At 42.6% G+C, this 18,897-nt stretch overlaps 2 protein-coding genes across 3 annotated transcripts in view; one reads left to right on the top strand and one right to left on the bottom strand.

The window, feature by feature from the left end:
- The window catches only part of ACSL3 (acyl-CoA synthetase long chain family member 3), a 79,650-nt gene extending 77,982 nt beyond the window's left edge, over window positions 1–1,668 (bottom strand). The window contains exons 1-2 of one of the 2 annotated variants that reach the window (XM_036857143.1): window positions 1,419–1,665; window positions 717–816 (exon numbers count right to left, since the gene is read on the bottom strand). The gene's annotated coding sequence lies outside the window, so the exon portion shown is untranslated. Of the gene's footprint in view, window positions 1–716; window positions 817–1,418 lie in introns of both variants that reach the window. The other variant, XM_036857142.1, reaches the window with a different exon arrangement.
- A 14,068-nt stretch (window positions 1,669–15,736) lies between these two features.
- LOC118898130 (dihydrolipoyl dehydrogenase, mitochondrial-like) lies at window positions 15,737–17,419 on the top strand. Its single transcript, XM_036858104.1, is given in 3 exon segments — window positions 15,737–15,926; window positions 15,929–16,417; window positions 16,419–17,419. Coding segments are annotated over 3 exon segments (1,530 nt in total). The 5' UTR covers window positions 15,737–15,788; the 3' UTR covers window positions 17,322–17,419.
- The last annotated feature ends 1,478 nt before the right edge of the window (window positions 17,420–18,897 follow it).

Below are 18,897 nucleotides of genomic sequence, written 5' to 3'. Positions count from 1 at the left end.
AGGGAAAATGCCAGAGTGACTAAAGAAGCCTTACTCATCCCCAAGAATGAGAAGTGCATGGGAAGACGCCAGAACACAAAAGAATAAAGTCTGTGCGGCACACTCCCGGGTGACACCTCCTCCTCCCTGTAATAACCTACTAATACACTTTCAGGAGCAACTCAGCAGCACCCTTCAACTCTCGGAACTAATCTGGGGAAACAAAAAAGGTTATCATCAAACTACAGCTCTCCTGGCCACTCAAACAAAAATCCACGGTGACAACTATTCAGCCAGCCACCAAGGAGTGGCAGCATACTATAGCGCTTAGACGTGAAAGCTCTGTATTTTCAGACAGGCGGATCTGAATCCCAGCTTCTCCTCTTACTTGCTGTGATCTGGGGGCAAGTTAATATATCCAAACAGCAGTTTCTCCAGCTGTAAAATGGGAATAACCGCCCCCCTAGCGGGTTGTTAACAGTTTCAGAAATACTATACAGAAAGCTCTTAGCACAACGCCTGCAATGTTATAAAGACTCAATAAGTGTCAGCTGTTCGTCATCTTATTCGACTATAATCACTTTCACGAGGCCTATTCTCTCTCTAACGTCCATATAATTTCAAAGACATTGTTCTACCCTTTTTTTGAAGAGCCATATACACAATAGCTTCGAGCACATTTTCTAAATCCAGCCTGGACAAACCAGTTCTATGTCTCTGGGCCTCGGGTTCCTCACCTGTGAAACGGGCCAGATCATCCCTACCCCACTGGGCTGCTGGTAGTGAGTACTCTCTCGGTATCACACGTTCCACTGCTGCTGTATAATTAAAACGCACCTAGGGAAAATAAACCTTCAACTCCCAACCCCAAGACAACAGTATTCATCCCCGCCCCATCACCACCGATCGTGGCCAGAACAAATACCAAGGTCGACCCATCTCACACCCCCAATTTCTCCTCACACACCGCAGCAACCCACCCCCCCCACCCCAGTGTGGGTTTCCGAAACCGCAGGGCTCAGTTTCCTCCCAGCGACGGCGTCAGAGCCGGGCTAGTGAAAGTGGCCAATCCCCCAGCCCACCCCGCCCCCAAAGCGCCGGGAGAGACCCCGCGCATCCTTCCTCCCCCGGACAGCGCGGCCGCTCTGGCTGCGGTTCCCCCAGCTCACGTGGGCCCTTTCGGCCCGGGCCCCACCTCACCCGCTTCCCGGACCCCACGGCCGCGCCTCCCACACACGCCGCGGGCCGGCCCCAGAGCCCGCACCGCCAGCGCGCACACCCTCGGCGCCGGGCTCGGCGGCCACGTCGAGGAGCCGGGGCCTCCAGGCCGGCCGCGTCCCTCCCCCAGGCCCGGGCCGCCCTCGGGCCCAGCCCGGCCGCACGCGGAGGCCCCGCCGCCAACACGGCCCCGCCGCTCCCACCACGGGCGCCGCACTCACCGCGACGCCGGAGCTCCGGTTCCTCCGGCCCATGCAGGCCTGGCTGCGCCGCCAGAGCATTCACGCCCCGGTCCGCCTCCTGGGGACCCTGACGCAGCCGCCGCGGTCTCACTGCGAGAGGGCGGCGGTCGGCTGCCCGGTCAGCTGCCGCGCCGCCTGGTCTCAGCCCCAGCACTCGCAACAAGCGCAGCGTAGCGGCCCAGCGCCGGCAGACCAGCGTCTGTTGAGCCGAACCGCCCGGGACGCGCGCCCCCGGCCGGCGCTCGTTGCATATGCAGAGAGGCAGCCGCCCATTGGCCCGCGGGCGGTGGCGCGTGCGGGGCTGGGCCTATCGAATTCCGGCCGGGAGCGCGGCGCGGGCGGCCGGGGGCGGGGCGGGGTTACTATGGGTCATTCGCCCGAGCCGGGGCGGACGCGACCCAGCCGCAGCCGGCGCGGGGCGGGGACAGGTCGGCGGGGAGGGACTGGACCACTGCGGCCGGGGGAGGAGAGCCAGTCTGTGCGGCCGCAACATGGGCGGAGATGGGGCGGGGCCGGCCGGGTCTGCAGGAGGGCAGTTCCGGAGAAAAAAGACCCCCGCCTTGTTCCCCGAAAAAAGAACTACAAAACGCAGATACTGCTGTAATGCATAAATCTTAATATAGATCAGGGAAAAAAATGCGCGTTATTATTTTCATTCTTAACTGGATTACTTGTTTCGTTCTTGCACAAATTTGTCAAATTTTGTAAAATAAAATGATTTTTGGAAATGTCTGAAGCGAGAGGGTCTCAAAAATTCAAAGCATGTTTCTTTATTGTCTCTTGTTTTGGCCTCACCGAACCCAGCAAATAACCCATCTCCCCTCAGTGCACTCACTAATTATACCAGATTGATATTTGTTTTCAAATGATAAAGTTGACCCCAAATTATTGTCTTTGGACGTTCTTTTTGTGAAGCTAAAAGTGTTTCTGTATTTTAAAGTTTGCCATTATATTTCACTTTAGACACTACAAAAAGGGAAAAAAACATAGAGTGCAGGTAGACTGCCTTACTGCAAGCAAACGAACCAAAACACAAATGACTAAAACAGCAAGTACAATACACTGTAAGAAAGATGGCTTTCATTACCCAAGCAGCAGTGGGGTTGAGCTTTTTTTTTTTTTCTTTAATCCAACATATTATTTAGTTGGTCTGTGGACAAAGTTACATTAAGTCAGATTTGATACCACAGGAAATAAAACATTTGGAGGGTTTTATTTTGTTTTGAAGTAATGAAGGAGCTAGAAATAGCTACTTGAATAGTAAACCTCAATGCTATGCAAAACTTGTCTTTAAGTAGGTGAAAGGTGACGTTCATGAGCCAGCCTCAGGCTAAAGCAGGGGCTCGCTTCCCAAGAGAATCTCAAAATCCGTGAAGCCGCCTGAACTTGAGCTGGGTGTAGTGATGAGGCTGAGAGCAAAGAAATCTCACTCACCTTGGGCCCCAGGCCAGTTTAACTACCTAAAGGAAAGGATACCTGATTCAGGCAACCTGCTCTTCTGCTAGAAAAATAGGTTCATTTGCTCGCTAGTCTGTCAAAGCTCTGTCAAAGGTTAACACCCTGAAGATAAATGGAATGCAGAATTTCTTACCTGAAAAGACCGCCACCATTCTGCATGCTGAGGGAAGTATACCTTAAAAGTGGTAGTTCCAGAACCAGGAAAAGCCTCTAGCAAAATAAGTAATTTACAAGGGAGGAATCTTTTTTTCCATCAATAAGCATAAAGCAGACTAGTAGAATTCCAGCAACATCTTAACATCTTCATTATCTCTTTCTGTATTACTAGTGTGTGTGTGTGTGTGTGTGTGTGTGTGTGCATGATATATATTTTTAAAGGAAAATACTCCTTGGACTCAAAACTCTAAATTCCCATCTTGTTTGCTTAGGGTAAACAGAAATGTAATATTTCCAGTCTCTAAGATGTTCTGTTTTTAAAATAAAATAATATATGCACAGTTGCTTTTCTTTTATTCAGGATTTCAGTATATTTTTACTTAGAGCTTTTGAGGGAATTATGGAATTTGGCTGCATTTTCCTTCTTTTTAGAAAAACTCAATTCAGAAACTATAATGGCCAACTGAATGAAAACATCCAACACTTCCTTTTACAATTTTGTTATTTCTCCCAATTACAGGGCTATTGAGAGGAGATATCTTTGTAATTTTCATGAATACCTAATGATCTGTCTCATGTGAAGGGTCATAGAAATAGTTTGTGCTTCTATAGCAAACTATGTACTACTAGCATTTTCCATAATCATTATAAGGTAAAACCAGGACCAGCTGATGTTTAAAAGTTTAACAGAAACTTTTTATTCTTTCATTTCTGGTGGATTGGGAAGGGAAGACCGTGATTGAAGTAGCATACTATACTATATTTTTGAGTTAAGATGGCTCTGGCCTCAAGGAGCAGAACATCCAACAAAAACCAACTTAAATTATGACATTTATTTACCTCACTTAAGGATAACTCAAGAGGCAGGACAAGTCCAAGATTGGTCCAGGGACTCTGCTAGGTCACTGAGGACCTCAGCTTTTACATCTTTCACTCTGGCTTTATCCTTAGACCATCATATTCACAGATGGCCGCCACAGTTTCAAGTGTCACATGAAGACACAACAGAATCTGGCCAAAGAATAGGGGCATGTTTCCTAAATGCCACTTCTTATCAAGGAGGAAACCCTTTCTCAGAAAGCTAACAACTGACTGCTCCTCAAGTCCTGTTGGCCAGAATTGGGTCACGTCATTTCCTAGCTGCAAGAGAAACCAGGAAATGTCAGCATTTTTGGCCTTTCTAGTGGAAGGTGGACACCATCAACACAGAAGCAGCCATGGGAAGGAATAAATGTGGGAAGCCCAATTCAGAAGTGTCCACCGTGGGTATCACTGGAAATTACCCACCTCTGACTAGAAGTGGCTTAAACAATAAAACCATCTGTTATCTCATGTAAAATGTCCAGAGGAAGGCAATTCTAGGGTTTCTTCAAAGGGCTCACTGGTGTCATCAGAACCCAGCTCCTTCTATCTCTTTACCCTGCCATTCTCAGTCTTCATGTTCTCTCTCTTCCTGGTTACAGAGTGGCTGCAACTGCTCCAAACGTTGTCTTTACACAATACTACATCAAAAGCCAGAAGGGAAAATTGGCTTCTCCGACATGTCAGTATGTGTTTACTATGGAACTGCATCTTCCCAAGATGTATTCAGCCCACTTCCCCTAAACCAATCACTAGCAAATGAAAATACCCTGATAAGCTTAGCTCAACCATAGATCATCCACTATGGCTGGGAGAGGATGTTCTAGCAACTGGGGACAGAGCATCATTTGACCTTTGGTTCAAAGCCTATGCCATATTTTGAAGTACAGGGCCCCACCCCAAAAGAGCATCATCTACAAGCTGACTCCTTAGCTGGGCCTTTAAGAGACCTTTAAGAGTTCTATCAGGCGGCATGTATATGGTAATACCCATGGATCCTATAGTCACATGCTCATTGCTGCTACTCTGCAGGAAAATGAGTTTCTAGGTTGCAGATCAGTGTTACGCAAGATTCCATGAAGGCAAAGCCGATACTCTGTGGGGCCTCAGGTTGTAGTGCTAGCAAGACTTAGTAGGCAGGATTGGCAGAACTGTGCCTGGGTTATGTATCAGCCCCAATAGGGACAAATTACTGCCTTACCCTCTGGTAGGGGAAAGCCCTGAGATGGAGATTCACAGGTGCCATCAGCAAATCCTGGACGTGTGAATGCCGAGGGGATATGTTCAGGGCATCAACAGAATCTGCTACAAATGGACACTCAACAGTGTTTGCCATTATCCTTTTGTTTAAAAAAAAAAGAAACTGGAATGTATTTTAAGAAATTTTCCAATTACTGAATTTCAAGGAAAGAATCAGGAGAATTCTAAGAGATCTTGTATATCCAAATCCTGCGGTCCTTCTAGGAAGTTCTTTGCAACACAGGTATCAACTTCAGGAGGGATGCACATGTTGATCATGGGGTGAGACATCACAGTGGGATACCCTCACATCCACTAAAGATCTCTAGGGATTGAGATTCTCAAACTCAATGTCTTTCAATGACACTGGATTCCATAAACACTCTAGCAATGTGTTCTTTCTTCAATTTAAGGTAATTTAATTTTGTTCCACTTTGGTGATTAAGAACCGACCCGCCTCCTTTTAGTAACCCTTCATATTAATGAAATACTTTAAATTCCACTTTTACTTTTTCTTTTCCAGGCTAGACTATCTTTTTTTTTTTTTTAACTCTTTTCCAAATGACCTATCTTCTATCCCTTTAGTCATTTTTATTATTCTTCTCCTTTCTTCGTCATTTGGAGGACAAAATAGAATACCTAAACTTTAACAAGGGCCTGACAATTGTAAAATATATTGAAAGAATCCATTCCAAGTCCTTACCTGTCAGAATTCCATTAAAATAGCCTAAAATTAATTGGCTTTTTAAAGTAACCACACGTACTTTTTCATTCCTGGTTCATTTTTATTAATGATAACTTCCAGTTAAGGCAGTGAACATTAATTAGCTACACATACTTATGTGTCTAAAAGTCTCTTCAAATCCATTGCTGGGCTTGTTTGCTGTTTTATGTATTAGTCTCTGAATACTTAGCTTTTTATATTATTTTTATTAAACCTTCTCTGTAATTTATCAATTCATATAACTCTCCTATCCATTTTATATCTGTAAAAAAACTCTGAATTCAGGCAGTTGTATTAAACTCTCCAGAATAGTTGGTTTTCTATTATTTTTCAAAGATGTACTGGAACAGAGACTCAATATATTTGATTAAAAAGAGATAACCTAGAGTGTCAGCTAGAATTAATTTTGGCTGCATGTACCTGAGAATGCAAAATAATAGCAGCTAGACCATGCAAAGGTGTTTATTCCACATAAAAGGAGTATGGAACGAGGTAGTCCAAGGCTAGAACAACAACTCCATGAAATCATCAGGGACCCAAGATGCTTCTCTCTTTCTGCTCTGCTATTCTCAGTGCGTGACTTCTTCATATGTGACCATATTCAAGGACCATATTCAAGGACCATATTCAAGGTCATAAAATAGCTGCTAGAGCTCCAGCCATTACAACCACACGCTGGCATCAAGAAGGAAGAAAGGGGACTTCCCTGGTGGTGCAGTGGTTAAGAATCCGCCTGCCAATGCAGGGGACATAGGTTCAAGCCCTGGTCTGGGAAGATCTCACATGCCACGGAGCAACTAAGCCCATGTGCCACAACTACTGAGCCTGAGCTCTAGAGCCCGCGTGCCACAACTACTGAAGCCCACGCACCTAGAGACCGTGCTCCGCAACAAGGGAAGCCACCACAATGAGAAGCCCGCGCACCACAGTGAAGAGTAGCCCCCACACACCGCAACTAGAGAAAGCCCACGCACAGCAACGAAGACCCAACACAGCCAAAAATAAATAAACTAATTAATTAAATTTAAAAAAAAAACCTTAAGAACGTCATAAGCTTTAAAAAAAAAAAAAAGAAAGAAAGAAGAACGTAAAAGGCAATATAGAGTTTTTGGCAATACAAACTGTTCTATATTTTTCTGATAAAGAGCCTTCCTATAATTGTGAAATAAGTAAATAACCCCTAAGACTTCTCTTCTCGGGAACTATCTGTCTTAATTCCTTTTAGCATTCCTTACTGAACTTACTTCTCACTCCCTGCATCCTTTTTGTTTCTTTTCTCTGGACCTGCTATAATTTCTCTCCATCATTATAAAATATTTGGAAACCAAACCTGGATTCGGTGCTCTAATTAACTGAACATTAATTCAACAGATATTTAAGTGCCACCAGAAGACAGGCACTGTGCTAGTTGTCGCAAATACAGCACTTACTGAGCCAGAAATGGTCCTGACCTTCAAGAAGCTTGTGCTCTAAGATCATTATAATAAACAAATAAAAAGATAGTTCCAGAGTTGGAGGTGCTCTTCAGACATTTAAACAGGATAACTAGGAGAAAAGAGGAACAAAGACAATTTTGCATAGGGAGGTCAAGGGAGACAACTCTGAGAGGTGACATTTAAGCCCTAGTGAGGAACTGGCTGATATTTTTGGCAGGAAAATAATTTTGCGACTCCAGAGAGCCTCTCCCAGAAACTAGGAATATATTCTTGTATCACATGGACTTGACCTGGCATTTTTAGAAATCCTGCCCAATTTGCAGAATCCATAAATATTATAACAAGGAACACAGTCCTATCACCCAAACGTCCATTATATCTTGCTTTGTTATTTAAGGCATTTAACTCAATGTCAAGTGCTCTGGGAAGATCCCAAGCAAAATTACTTGTCCCATTCTCTCTGCGTTGTTCATGCTATTGGTTTATCAGTTAGGTCTCCTTGGGTTACAAGCAATAGAAAATGCAAATTAAACTTGCTTAAGCAATTGGAGTTTAATGGCTTACAAATTAAAGGGTGTACATCGGCCTTCAGGGACAGCTTGACACAGAGCTCAAAAGGATCAGAAAGAGTAGTTTTGACTTTCTCCATTCCTCAGATCTACTTCCTTGGTGACAGTGTTTGCTTCATCCTGGCTTCCCCACCCCCAGGGCAGCAAGATGGCTAGAGGTTATGGCGGACTCCTCTCCCACTGGAAATTCCAACTTTCCTCCCAGAAATCTCATTTCCTCTTGAGGCATTATATGTCCCTCCTTGCTCAATTTATGTCCACAACAGTATACTCTGTCTGTCCAGACCTGACTCACCTGCTCCAGCCTGGGATCCAAGGATGGAGATCAGCAATCCACATCTCAGAAGCATGAGGGAAAGTGTTGGGCGGTGGGTGTAGATGTCCCACAGGGAAATCAGAGTGTGTTACTGGTAGAAAGGTGAAAGGAAACAAAAACACCATATTGCACTACCGTGAGCTTAGTGCTTCTCATGCTGTATTAGGTCAGTTGTGTTTATCTCTTCTCAAACCCCATGATGAGCTAGCTGTTTGAGAAGAAGAACCACATCTTCTTCTTTTTATTCCGTAAGGTCTACCCAATGTGCTGATAGATATAATACCTGCACCAAGTGAGCTTAATACACATTTACTGAATTTGACTATTGAATACGGTACACTCATGCGTAAGTGTAGAGGAGTACATACACCACTGATGGTATTTGCAGTGCATTTAAATCTCTCACAAGACATCAAACTATTTTTTAAAAGTTTGACTGAGAAACTCTCCTCACACTACATTTATTTCAGTTCTTGCTTCTGTGATATTTAGTTTATCTTAATAGTCATTCTTTCTGCAACCAGTTCATTCCTATATATTTTTTCCTCAATCATATATTTCGATCCACATTTAACTTACCATTTTGTAAGTCTTCAAATCTAGTCTACTCAGAGTGTTCTCTATGGAAGGCAGCATCAGTGTCACCTGGTTGCTTGTAAAAAATGCAGAATCTCAGGCCCCACCCCAGAACTACTTGAACCACATCTGCATTTTAACAAGATTTTCCAAGGATTCATAGAAAACCATAAAATTTGAGAATCACGAGTCTCCTGCTCTAGACAAGCACCATCCATTGAAGATGTAATAGGAACCACATATGTAATTTAAAATTTTCTGGTAACCACATGAAAAAGTACAAAGAAAACAAGCCAAATTAATTTCAGTAGTATATTTTATGTAACTCAATCTATCTCAAATATTATCATTTCAACTTGTAATCAATATAAAAAATAATTAATCAGATATTCTTTGGGGTTACTCTTTCTAACCTGGTGTTTATTTTGTACTTACAGCACATCTCAATTTGGACTAACCACCTTTCAGGTGCTCGATAGCCACCTATGGTTGGCAGCTACTGCAGTTGGTGAAACCGCATAACTCAGATTGGGACTTGAACCCATAGTCTTTTAACTGACATCACACACCTGGTCTCAAGACTTAAGGAAGCTCAGGTTCTTAATGTCTCATGGCAGAAAGAATTCAGTGAGAGACAAAGTGATAGGTAAGAAGTAGATTTAGAGAGAAAGACACTTCACAGACAGAGTGTGGGCCATCTCAGAAGGTGAGAGGCCCCGAAATATGGCATGGTTAGTATTTATGGGCTGGGTAATTTCATAGGCTAATGAGTGGGAGGATTACTCCAACTCTTCCAGGGGAAGGGGTGGGGATTTCCAGGAATCGGGCTACCTCCCACTTTTTGGCCTTTTATGGTTAGCCTCAGAACTGTCATGGTGCTGGTGGGTGTGTCATTTAGATGCTAATATGTTACAGTGAGCGTATAATGAGGCTCAAGGTCTAGTGGAAGTCGAATCTTCTGCCATCTTGGACCTAGTTGGTTCTAACCAGTTTTTGTCATGTCCTATGGCTACGTCATTCTTTTAAAGGTTGTGCCCTGCCTCTTCCTTCCTGTTTCATTGGCACAGCACTGGACTGTAAGAAAGATGCATGAAAACAACAGACCATGTCATTTCACTCTCCACTGTAACCCAGTGCCCAATACAGTGCCTGACGGGTAGCAGACACTCAATAAATGTTTGTTGACTTAATATGTTTGAGTGGAGAGAGATTTAAAATATTTAACCAGCACAGCAAAAGTACTGACCAAACAAAATCAAGACAGACCCAGGATGTAAACTATCAGTAATGCATGCCACATTAGAAAGAAGTAGCATAATATCAGCCTAGAATACAGTCATCCCTCAATATCTGTGGGGGATTGGTTCCAGCAGCCCCTGTGGACACCAAAATCCAAGGATACTCAAGGGCCTTATATAAAATGACGTAGTATAATGAATACAGTCAGCCCTCAGTGTCCGAGATTGGTTGAATCCACAGTAGTGAAACCCACAGATACTGAGGGCCAACTGTATGGGAACTGGTCCAATCCCTTCACATCTCAAATGGAACATGGGATACAAATAGGTGGGTGATGTATGCTTAGTCACACATTTTTTTTATTACATACAGTAGGATTAGACGATCAGGTCTTAACTTCCAACCCAGAGAGGCTTCCACTGCATTCATTCATTCATTCAGTGAGCACCTACTGTATGCAAAAGCATCATGCTGGACCCAGTGGGGGAAGAGACATAAAGAAGAATGATATTCATGCACTTCCAAGAAAACCAATTAAGATCATTTTCATTCTCAATGGAACTGAAACCCAACTCAAACTAATTTACACAAAGAACAGCATTTATTCAGTCATATAATTGAAGTTCTACAGGTAGAGCTGGCTTCTGGTGCAGCTTCCTCCAGACACATGTGTCGGCAGGCTCCTCAGTTTTTCTGCCTCTCTGGAACTGTCTTCCTTCATGGGTTGACTTCATCCTCCATGGCTACCCCAGGCCTAAGCAGCTCTTCCTCAAATCACCAAATCAAGCCCAGAAAGAATGACTATCCTTTTCAGAAATCCTGGGAACATCATCTTGCATCGTGTTGGCCATGATTGGATTAATTGCCATCACCACCTCTAAAACAGCCCTTACGTGTTGGGAGATAAAACATTCTGGCTCAAGTTAGTCATGACCCATCCCCAGAGCTGAGAGTGGGGTCAGCAATGTTAGGCAGCATGTAGGCTTAGAGTGAGGAAGGGCTTTGAGTAAACGTGCCTCAGACGAGGGGTGAGCAAGCTGGTGTGCAAAACACAATAACATCTGCCCCAGGACCTGTGTTTTTTCATTTCACTATCCCACTTTTGAGAAGGTAAAAATTAATCTGGAATACCCTCCTCTCCACTCTCTTCCTTCTCTCCCCTCCAGTTTTCCATCCTTTCTTTTCCTCTTTTCACCTTCTTAAAGGTAGAAGCATCAGGTGGACAGAATTTAGAATTATGGTCAAAGTCAAAACAGAGAAGTCATTTTGGTTTTTCTCTGTTGCTCCTCAGCTCTTGAAAACCTTTATCATTTATATTTATCTTAGTAAACACAGTTTTTAGTCTAGAAATTTTTAATGAAGTAAGGCCATGCCATAACAGCCAATTAAAAAAAAAAATACTGGAGAAGATTGTTTACTTGCATCTTGCTAGTTTATTTTTATTTACGCTGAATTTCTAATGATCTTGTGAACACTTCTAGGATTCATACACAAATAAAAAACCTTTTATATGTTTTACATGTTATCTGTTTTATATACTTTCTATGTAGTTTCTGCATAGAAACTACACCACTCTAGTATTCATTATATGGTCATACCTTGCTTAAGAGCATATTTCTCAAACTAGTATAAATTGTGGAAGTATCAAAGCATTAACTAAAGGTCAAGTGAGTACCTGATTTATCACACCTGGGTACAAACCGCTTTAATTAGAACTGGGGAAAACCAAACTGTGACTTTGCGAAAGGGCCCCTCTCCATTCTGTGTGTTCCTGGCCGAACTACTGGTCACCAAACCTTATCCACTCTGGCCACAGAAGTACAGGACCCAACCTGCCAATTAGAACATCCTATGCCCCCACCCAGTCACTGGGTACTGGGTCAAGGGCAGTCACATGATCCAGGAAGACACAATAGGAGTCTATCCCTGGCATTTTATATCTGTATCCTAAGAAGGAAGCTGACTTAGGATGATCTAAGCCTAAAGTTTGCTGAGTCCAGATCAACTCTCTCTTAGAAGCCAGCAAGCAGACCAATACAGCTCAGGAAAGAGCCGGTGGGGAGAAACCCCAAATCTAATAGTGCTTGAGCCCACCCCTATTCTTTCCAGGAAAATAAGTCAATACGAGTGTGTGTGTGTGTGTGTGTGTGTGTGTGTGTGTGTGTGTTAGCTTAAGCTAGTTTGGGCTTATTCACAACACACACTTCCTGGTATACAAACAGGAAAATGAAAGAAGGATTTCAAAATGAAATTCACTGAAGCTCAGGAAGGTAGCTTGTTACTATTATGAAATTGTGGTTATGTCTTTAGTAAACAAACAGAATCATTTACCATATATTCTATCATCCCTTGTCTGTGAAGCAGGAATCGTATTTCTAGTGCTTCCTTTTCTCCCTGCACTAGGTCAGGCAAGCTCAGGTTTCTGAGTGAATAAAAGAGAAATATAATACAGTGTTTCCTTTTAGACAGACCTTCTACTTGTATCACTCTCTCCTCCTCTGTCCTGGTAAACTAAATGGATGGTGTGAAATTTCTGTTGGACTCTTCTAAGTCAAAATGTTAGGATGGAAAAATAGCACTTGTGTATTGAATCAGTGGTTTGCACATATTATTTTATTTAATAAAGGAAATACCCCAGTGAAGCATTTTCCTGTTTCATGGAAGAAAACACTGAGACTTTGTCAGGTACCTCCTGGAGATCCTGAAACAAGCATGGGCAGCACCTGGACACACACCCAGGCCTGTCTGACTCCCAGCCCATGATTTTCTCCACGGCATTACATTGTTTCCCAGGGAAGAGGGCAGTAGTGTCAGTCATCCTGGGGGTATGTTTATATCACACCAAATGTCTATATGCTCAAATATTTTGGAAGTGTGATCAGCATTCTCTAAGCCTCAGTGTAAAATAGTTAGCATGTTAGATAAGGCTGAGCCTGGATTGAATGAGAGTCCGAAATGGAAATAAAGAAAATTCATCCCCTACCCCCTAAAAAAAAATACATGTTGAATACTGGAAGGGAAGGAAGACTAATGAAGAAAGAGGAAGGAGAGGATGAGGAAGAGGAAATTTCTACCAGTTAAAAAACAAAACTCAAAACAAGAATCATTCATCAAAGACCATCCATCTCAAGCTAGCCATACTTGAAATTGGTACATAAAAAAGAAAAAAAAAGATAATCAGCTTGATTCACCTGAAAAAGGAAAGGATAGATATTATGCTTTTAAAAAAATACTGAGCTTTAAGTAGCAATTAAGAATAGAAAAAATTGGACTTCCCTGGTGGCGCAGTGGTTAAGAATCTGCCTGCCAGTGCAGGGGACAGGGGTTCGAGCCCTGGTCCAGGAAGATCCCACATGCCACAGAGCAACTAAGCCCTTGTGCCGCAACTACTGAGCCCACGTGCCACAACTACTGAAGTCCACACACCTAGAGCCCATGCTCCACAACAAGAAAAGCCACCACAATGAGAAGCCCGTGCACTGCAAGGAACGGTAGCCCCTGCTCGCCACAACTAGAGAAAGCCTGCGTGCAGCAACGAAGACCCAACACAACCAAAAATAAATAAATAAAATAAACAAATTAAAAAAAAAAAAAAGAATAGATTAAAGTCCGATTATTGCCAGAAATACAACCAACCTCCCAGCCCCAAGATTTGAGAAGCAAGGATGGAAAAATTGGGCAGTCAGTCAGGTTTACTTTTGAAACGGCCTCACTAAGTGCTTCGTCCCATACAAACTCTCAACACCCCAGCAGCCCAACCTCCCTATAGGGGCTTATTGTACTAGATTTCCTGCCTCCCCCGCCCCCATCAAACTTGTCCATTCTGTGTCTCATCACCTAAAGGCATATTCTCTGTTTTTTATAACTTAACCTTTTAATCTTAAAACACTGACACAGAAAAGTTTTCTAAAATACATTGCTGCTCTATGTGTATAAAATGAAAATGCAGAGAAGAAGGACCAGAAAAATACACAATATAATGAGGGGGGAGGGGAATGGTGAGGTGAGATCGTGAGATAAGGGCAGATTTTCCCTTTTATTCCACTTTCCATTTATTTTATATTTTTAATCTTTTACATTAAGCATGTGTTCGTGTGTAATTTTTACAAAATGAGTGAGAAAAAAATGACAAAAAATATAGTTTAACTCATTCTCTTCTTTCCAGAAAAATTTTTAATAGCAGATTAAAAAGAATCTTTTAGAAAAGCTTCTTAAATACATAAAAGGGATTTACAGGAGGGGGCATTTTCAGATATTCCTGGGGTTGGATGACAATTAGAGGGAGGTGTTTTCTGTAGGTGGGATTATTATTTTTTTTGTAAGATAATTTCTGTGTTTTTTTTTTTTTTTTTAAGATTTACTGATTGATTGATTGATTGATTGCTATGTTGGGTCTTCGTTTCTGTGCGAGGGCCTTCTCCAGTTGCGGCAAGTGGGGGCCACTCCTCATCACGGTGCGCAGGCCTCTCATTATCGCAGACTCTCTTGTTGCGGAGCACAGGCTCCAGACGCGCAGGCTCAGCAGTTGTGGCTCAGGGGCCTAGTCGCTCCACGGCATGCGGGATCCTCCCAGACCAGGGCGCGAACCCGTGTCCTCTGCATTAGCAGGCAGATTCTCAACCACTGCGCCACCAGGGAAGCCCATAGGTGGGATTTTATAATGCAACTTCACTCTTAGGGCATTTGTGAGCAGAACCTACACAATCACAGCCACCATCCCCACATAGCCACCGTGCAAAAGAAACCTCTATGTTCTTATGTGTGTCTATACTGAGTTATACGGTTTAAAGGATATAAGCCGAATACAGGGTAGCCTCTGGAGGGCAGTGGTCAAGTAAAAGTCAGAAGACATTCTGCATTTTCTAAAATATTTTAATTTCTATAAGAAAAAATGTATTCATGTTTGCTTAGTATTTAAAAATAAATATAAAACAAAAGAAATTTTGAAAAACATTTTTTTTTGACAAGTACAAATGAAAGAGGGAAAAGATGTATCCCGTCTAGTTGGGCCATAGTTTGAGACCCACCACTCCCTCCAGGGTACTCTTTCCTCCGCTACATGCCTAGAGGGTCACTGGGTAAAATGACTTGGATGAAAGGAAACACGTCCTTTTCCTATGACCACAGAGCCAGAGTCCTGTGTATTCACATTTTCTCTCTAGATTTGCTGACTACCCTGATTTCAGTGCTAATAAACATCTTTTGGTTGCAAGCAACAGAGACCAAAATTGAATCACCTTACTCAAAAAGGGGAAATTATTTTATCACGTAACCAGAAGAACAAAACAAAACAGGTCTGGCTTAATGCAAAGTTGGATTGGGCACTCAAACATCAGCAGCAGCAATCTGGTTTTCTGCCTCTCAACTCTTCATTCTCAAGTCTTTTCCCATATGAAGCCCAAGCTGGCAACCAGTCACTGCAGGCTTATACATCTACCTTATATTTCCACCAAACAACAAAAAAAAATCTGTCTCTATTTAGCTCCAGAGAAAGTCCTGTGTTTAGCGTCATTGGTCTGGCTCGGGTCATGCACCCATCTCTGAACCAATTGCTCAGGGAAAGGGAATGGAATGTTCTGACTGGACAGGCCCAAGTCACGTGCCGACCAATGGCGTGGGAGCCTGGGATCAGCCCCACCTATAACACAGGGATTGGGTTGGTGGAGGAGGTAGTACCAAGGTACTCATTAAAAGAAAGGGAGGAGATCTTGGCAAGGCGGCAGAGACGCTTAGCGGAGGTGAAAGCTTTGGGGGAAAGGAAAGTCCAGCGGCAAGATGCAGAGCTGGAGTCGTGTGTACTGTTCCTTGGCTAAGAGAGGCCATTTCAATCGAACATCTCATGGTCTGCAAGGAGTTTCTGCGGTGCCACTGAGAACTTATGCAGATCAACCAATTGATGCTGATGTAACAGTGATATAGGTTCTGGTCCTGGAGGATATGTTGCTGCTATTAAAGCTGCCCAGTTAAGCGTCAAGGCAGCCTGTGTTGAGAAAAATGAAACACTCGGTGGAACATGCTTGAACGTTGGTTGTATTCCTTCTAAGGCTTTATTGAATAACTCTCATTATTACCATATGGCCCATGGAAAAGATTTTGCATCTAGAGGAATTGAAATGTCTGAAGTTCGCTTGAATTTACAGAAGATGATGGAGCAGAAGAGTAATGCAGTAAAAGCTTTAACAGATGGAATTGCCCACTTGTTCAAACAGAATAAGGTTGCTCATGTAAACGGATATGGAAAGATAACTGGGAAAAACCAGGTCACCGCTACGAAAGCCGATGGCAGCACTCAAGTTATTGATACAAAGAACATTCTTATAGCCACAGGTTCAGAAGTCACTCCTTTTCCTGGAATTACAATTGATGAAGATACAGTAGTGTCATCTGCAGGTGCTTTGTCTTTAAAAAAAAGTTCCAGAAAAGATGGTTGTCATTGGTGCAGGGGTAATAGGTGTAGAATTGGGCTCAGTTTGGCAAAGACTTGGTGCAGACGTGACAGCAGTTGAGTTTTTGGGTCATGTTGGTGGAATTGGAATTGACATGGAGATATCTAAAAACTTTCAACGCATCCTTCAAAAACAAGGATTTCAATTTAAATTGAATACCAAAGTTACTGGTACTACTGAGAAGTCAGATGGAAAAATTGATGTTTCTATTGAAGCTGCTTCTGGTGGTAAAGCTGAAGTTATCACTTGTGATGTACTCCTGGTTTGCATTGGCCAACGATACTTTACTAAGAATTTGGGACTAGAGGAGCTTGGAATTGAGCTGGATCCTAGAGGTAGAATTCCAGTAAATACCAGATTCCAAACTAAAATTCCAAATATCTCTGCAATCGGCGATGTGGTTGCTGGTCCAATGCTGGCTCCCAAAGCAGAGGATGAAGGCATTATCTGTGCTGAAGGGATGGCTGGTGGCGCTGTGCACATTGACTACAACTGTGTACCATCGGTGATTTACACACACCCTGAAGTTGCTTGGGTTGGCAAATCAGAAGAGCAGTTGAAAGAAGTGGGTATTGAGTACAAAGTTGGGAAATTCTCATTTGCTGCTAACAGCAGAGCTAAGACAAACGCTAACACAGATGGCATGGTGAAGATACTTGGGCAGAAATCAATGGACAGAGTATTTGGAGCACATATTCTAGGACCAGGTGCTGGTGAAATGATAAATGAAGCTGCTCTTGCACTGGAATATGGAGCATCCTGTGAAGATATAGCTAGAGTTTGTCATGCACATCCGACCTTATCAGAAGCTTTTAGAGAAGCAAACGTGGCTGCATCATTTGGCAAATCGATCAACTTTTAAATTAGAAGATTATATTTTTCTGAAATTTCCTGGGAGCTTATATAGAGGTAACATTTCTGAACAGGAAATGCTCACAGCTCCAAGAATTTCTAGGACTGAATTACAAAACTTTTGCAAGGTATTTAATAGGTTTGGACAGAATGGAATAATCTCATATCTATATTTTAAATAAATTTAATATTTTATTTCACTGTGTTAATACTGCAGAAAAAAAGCTACTTATAGTAGCATCCTGGAAAGTTTTCTTCAACCCATATTTTCATGCTGTTTGTGAAAGGCTCAACTTCACTGAATTTATGCTAAGTAGCTTTCATCTCTGACACAGGATTGACTTACATGGGTGGAGCTGGAGTATGGTATGTAAACAGCTGTGTTTGAAACAAGGTGATCAAGTTATTTTAAACTTGGTTTTCACATTGGAAACAGTCATTAGAATAAGTTAAACATGTATAAACTGAACTGATGTAAATAAAAAATGATGGTCTATCAGTTATTTTAATCCCCAAAGTCTTGGCGGTTAGAGGTAGAATTTGTGTTTAGATTTTTAAGGTTCTATTGAGGTCTACAGTCTGAAGTATAGTTATATAGTTGACCAAAGTAAGGCAGTATATATACAAAATTGATATATTAAGTGGAGAAGCAATGTATTACAGTGGGAAATGAAGATATGGAAATAAACATGTCTTAAATATTCAAAAAAAAAAAAAAAAAAGAAAGGGAAAGCATTACCAGAAGTCACCAACAAGAGATGTCTACCAGTTTCCCTGACAAGTAGCCACACCGAATAATCCAGTTTCATTATCATTACTGTTCTTTTTATGTCTCTAATGTCTGTCTAACAGGCTCTGACTTTCAGGTCTCAAACACCTGGTCTTTTCTCTCCAACCCTGGAGTCTCAGGGAGCCCTCAGAGCATTACTGTCAATGCTGGGAGGAGTTATCTATCAACCCCCTATGACTTGGGCTGAGAAGGAATAATTTTCCAGGCAGGGAGCATTCATTCAACATACCTTTTATCCCTCCTATGTATCACACACGTGCTGGACCCAGATCCTGCCTACGATAATTAGCCTGGTAAGGGTAACATAAGAGAAAATCAATATTGAGACAGGCTGATAAGGGGAGACTATAAAAAAGAAGCCTCTAAGTCAGCTCAGGGCAGCCAGGACATGCTTCTAAGAGAAGATGACAGTCTAGCTAAGTCCCTAAGAACACGTAAGGGTTATGCAGAGAGGTGGAGGACGAGGGAGTGGATGAATGCTCTAGGTGGAGGAAACAGTATATACCTGAGCACAAAGGCAAGGTAAACCATGGCACATTTTTGGAATTACAAGTAGGCCTAGTGAACTACATCTGGGGGTGTGTGTAGGAAAGTGGCCTGAGACAAGGCTGTAAGGAATACGAATGAATTTGTCGGCCATGCCAAGTCTGAATGTTTGAAATTTATTTTGCAAGCAAACATTAGCCATTGAAAGCTTCGAGGCAGAAGAAAAATATGACCAACTATGGTTTTGTTTGTTTGTTTAATCACTCCCTGGAGGGCAGATTGCAAAGGAATGAGACGGGAGGTAGGGAGT

Source organism: Balaenoptera musculus, chromosome 7 (genome assembly GCF_009873245.2).
Source record: "Balaenoptera musculus isolate JJ_BM4_2016_0621 chromosome 7, mBalMus1.pri.v3, whole genome shotgun sequence".
Lineage (NCBI taxonomy): Eukaryota > Metazoa > Chordata > Mammalia > Artiodactyla > Balaenopteridae > Balaenoptera > Balaenoptera musculus.
The sequence above is the reverse complement of the archived record's forward strand: the minus strand, read 5'-3'. Positions and strand labels throughout refer to the sequence as shown.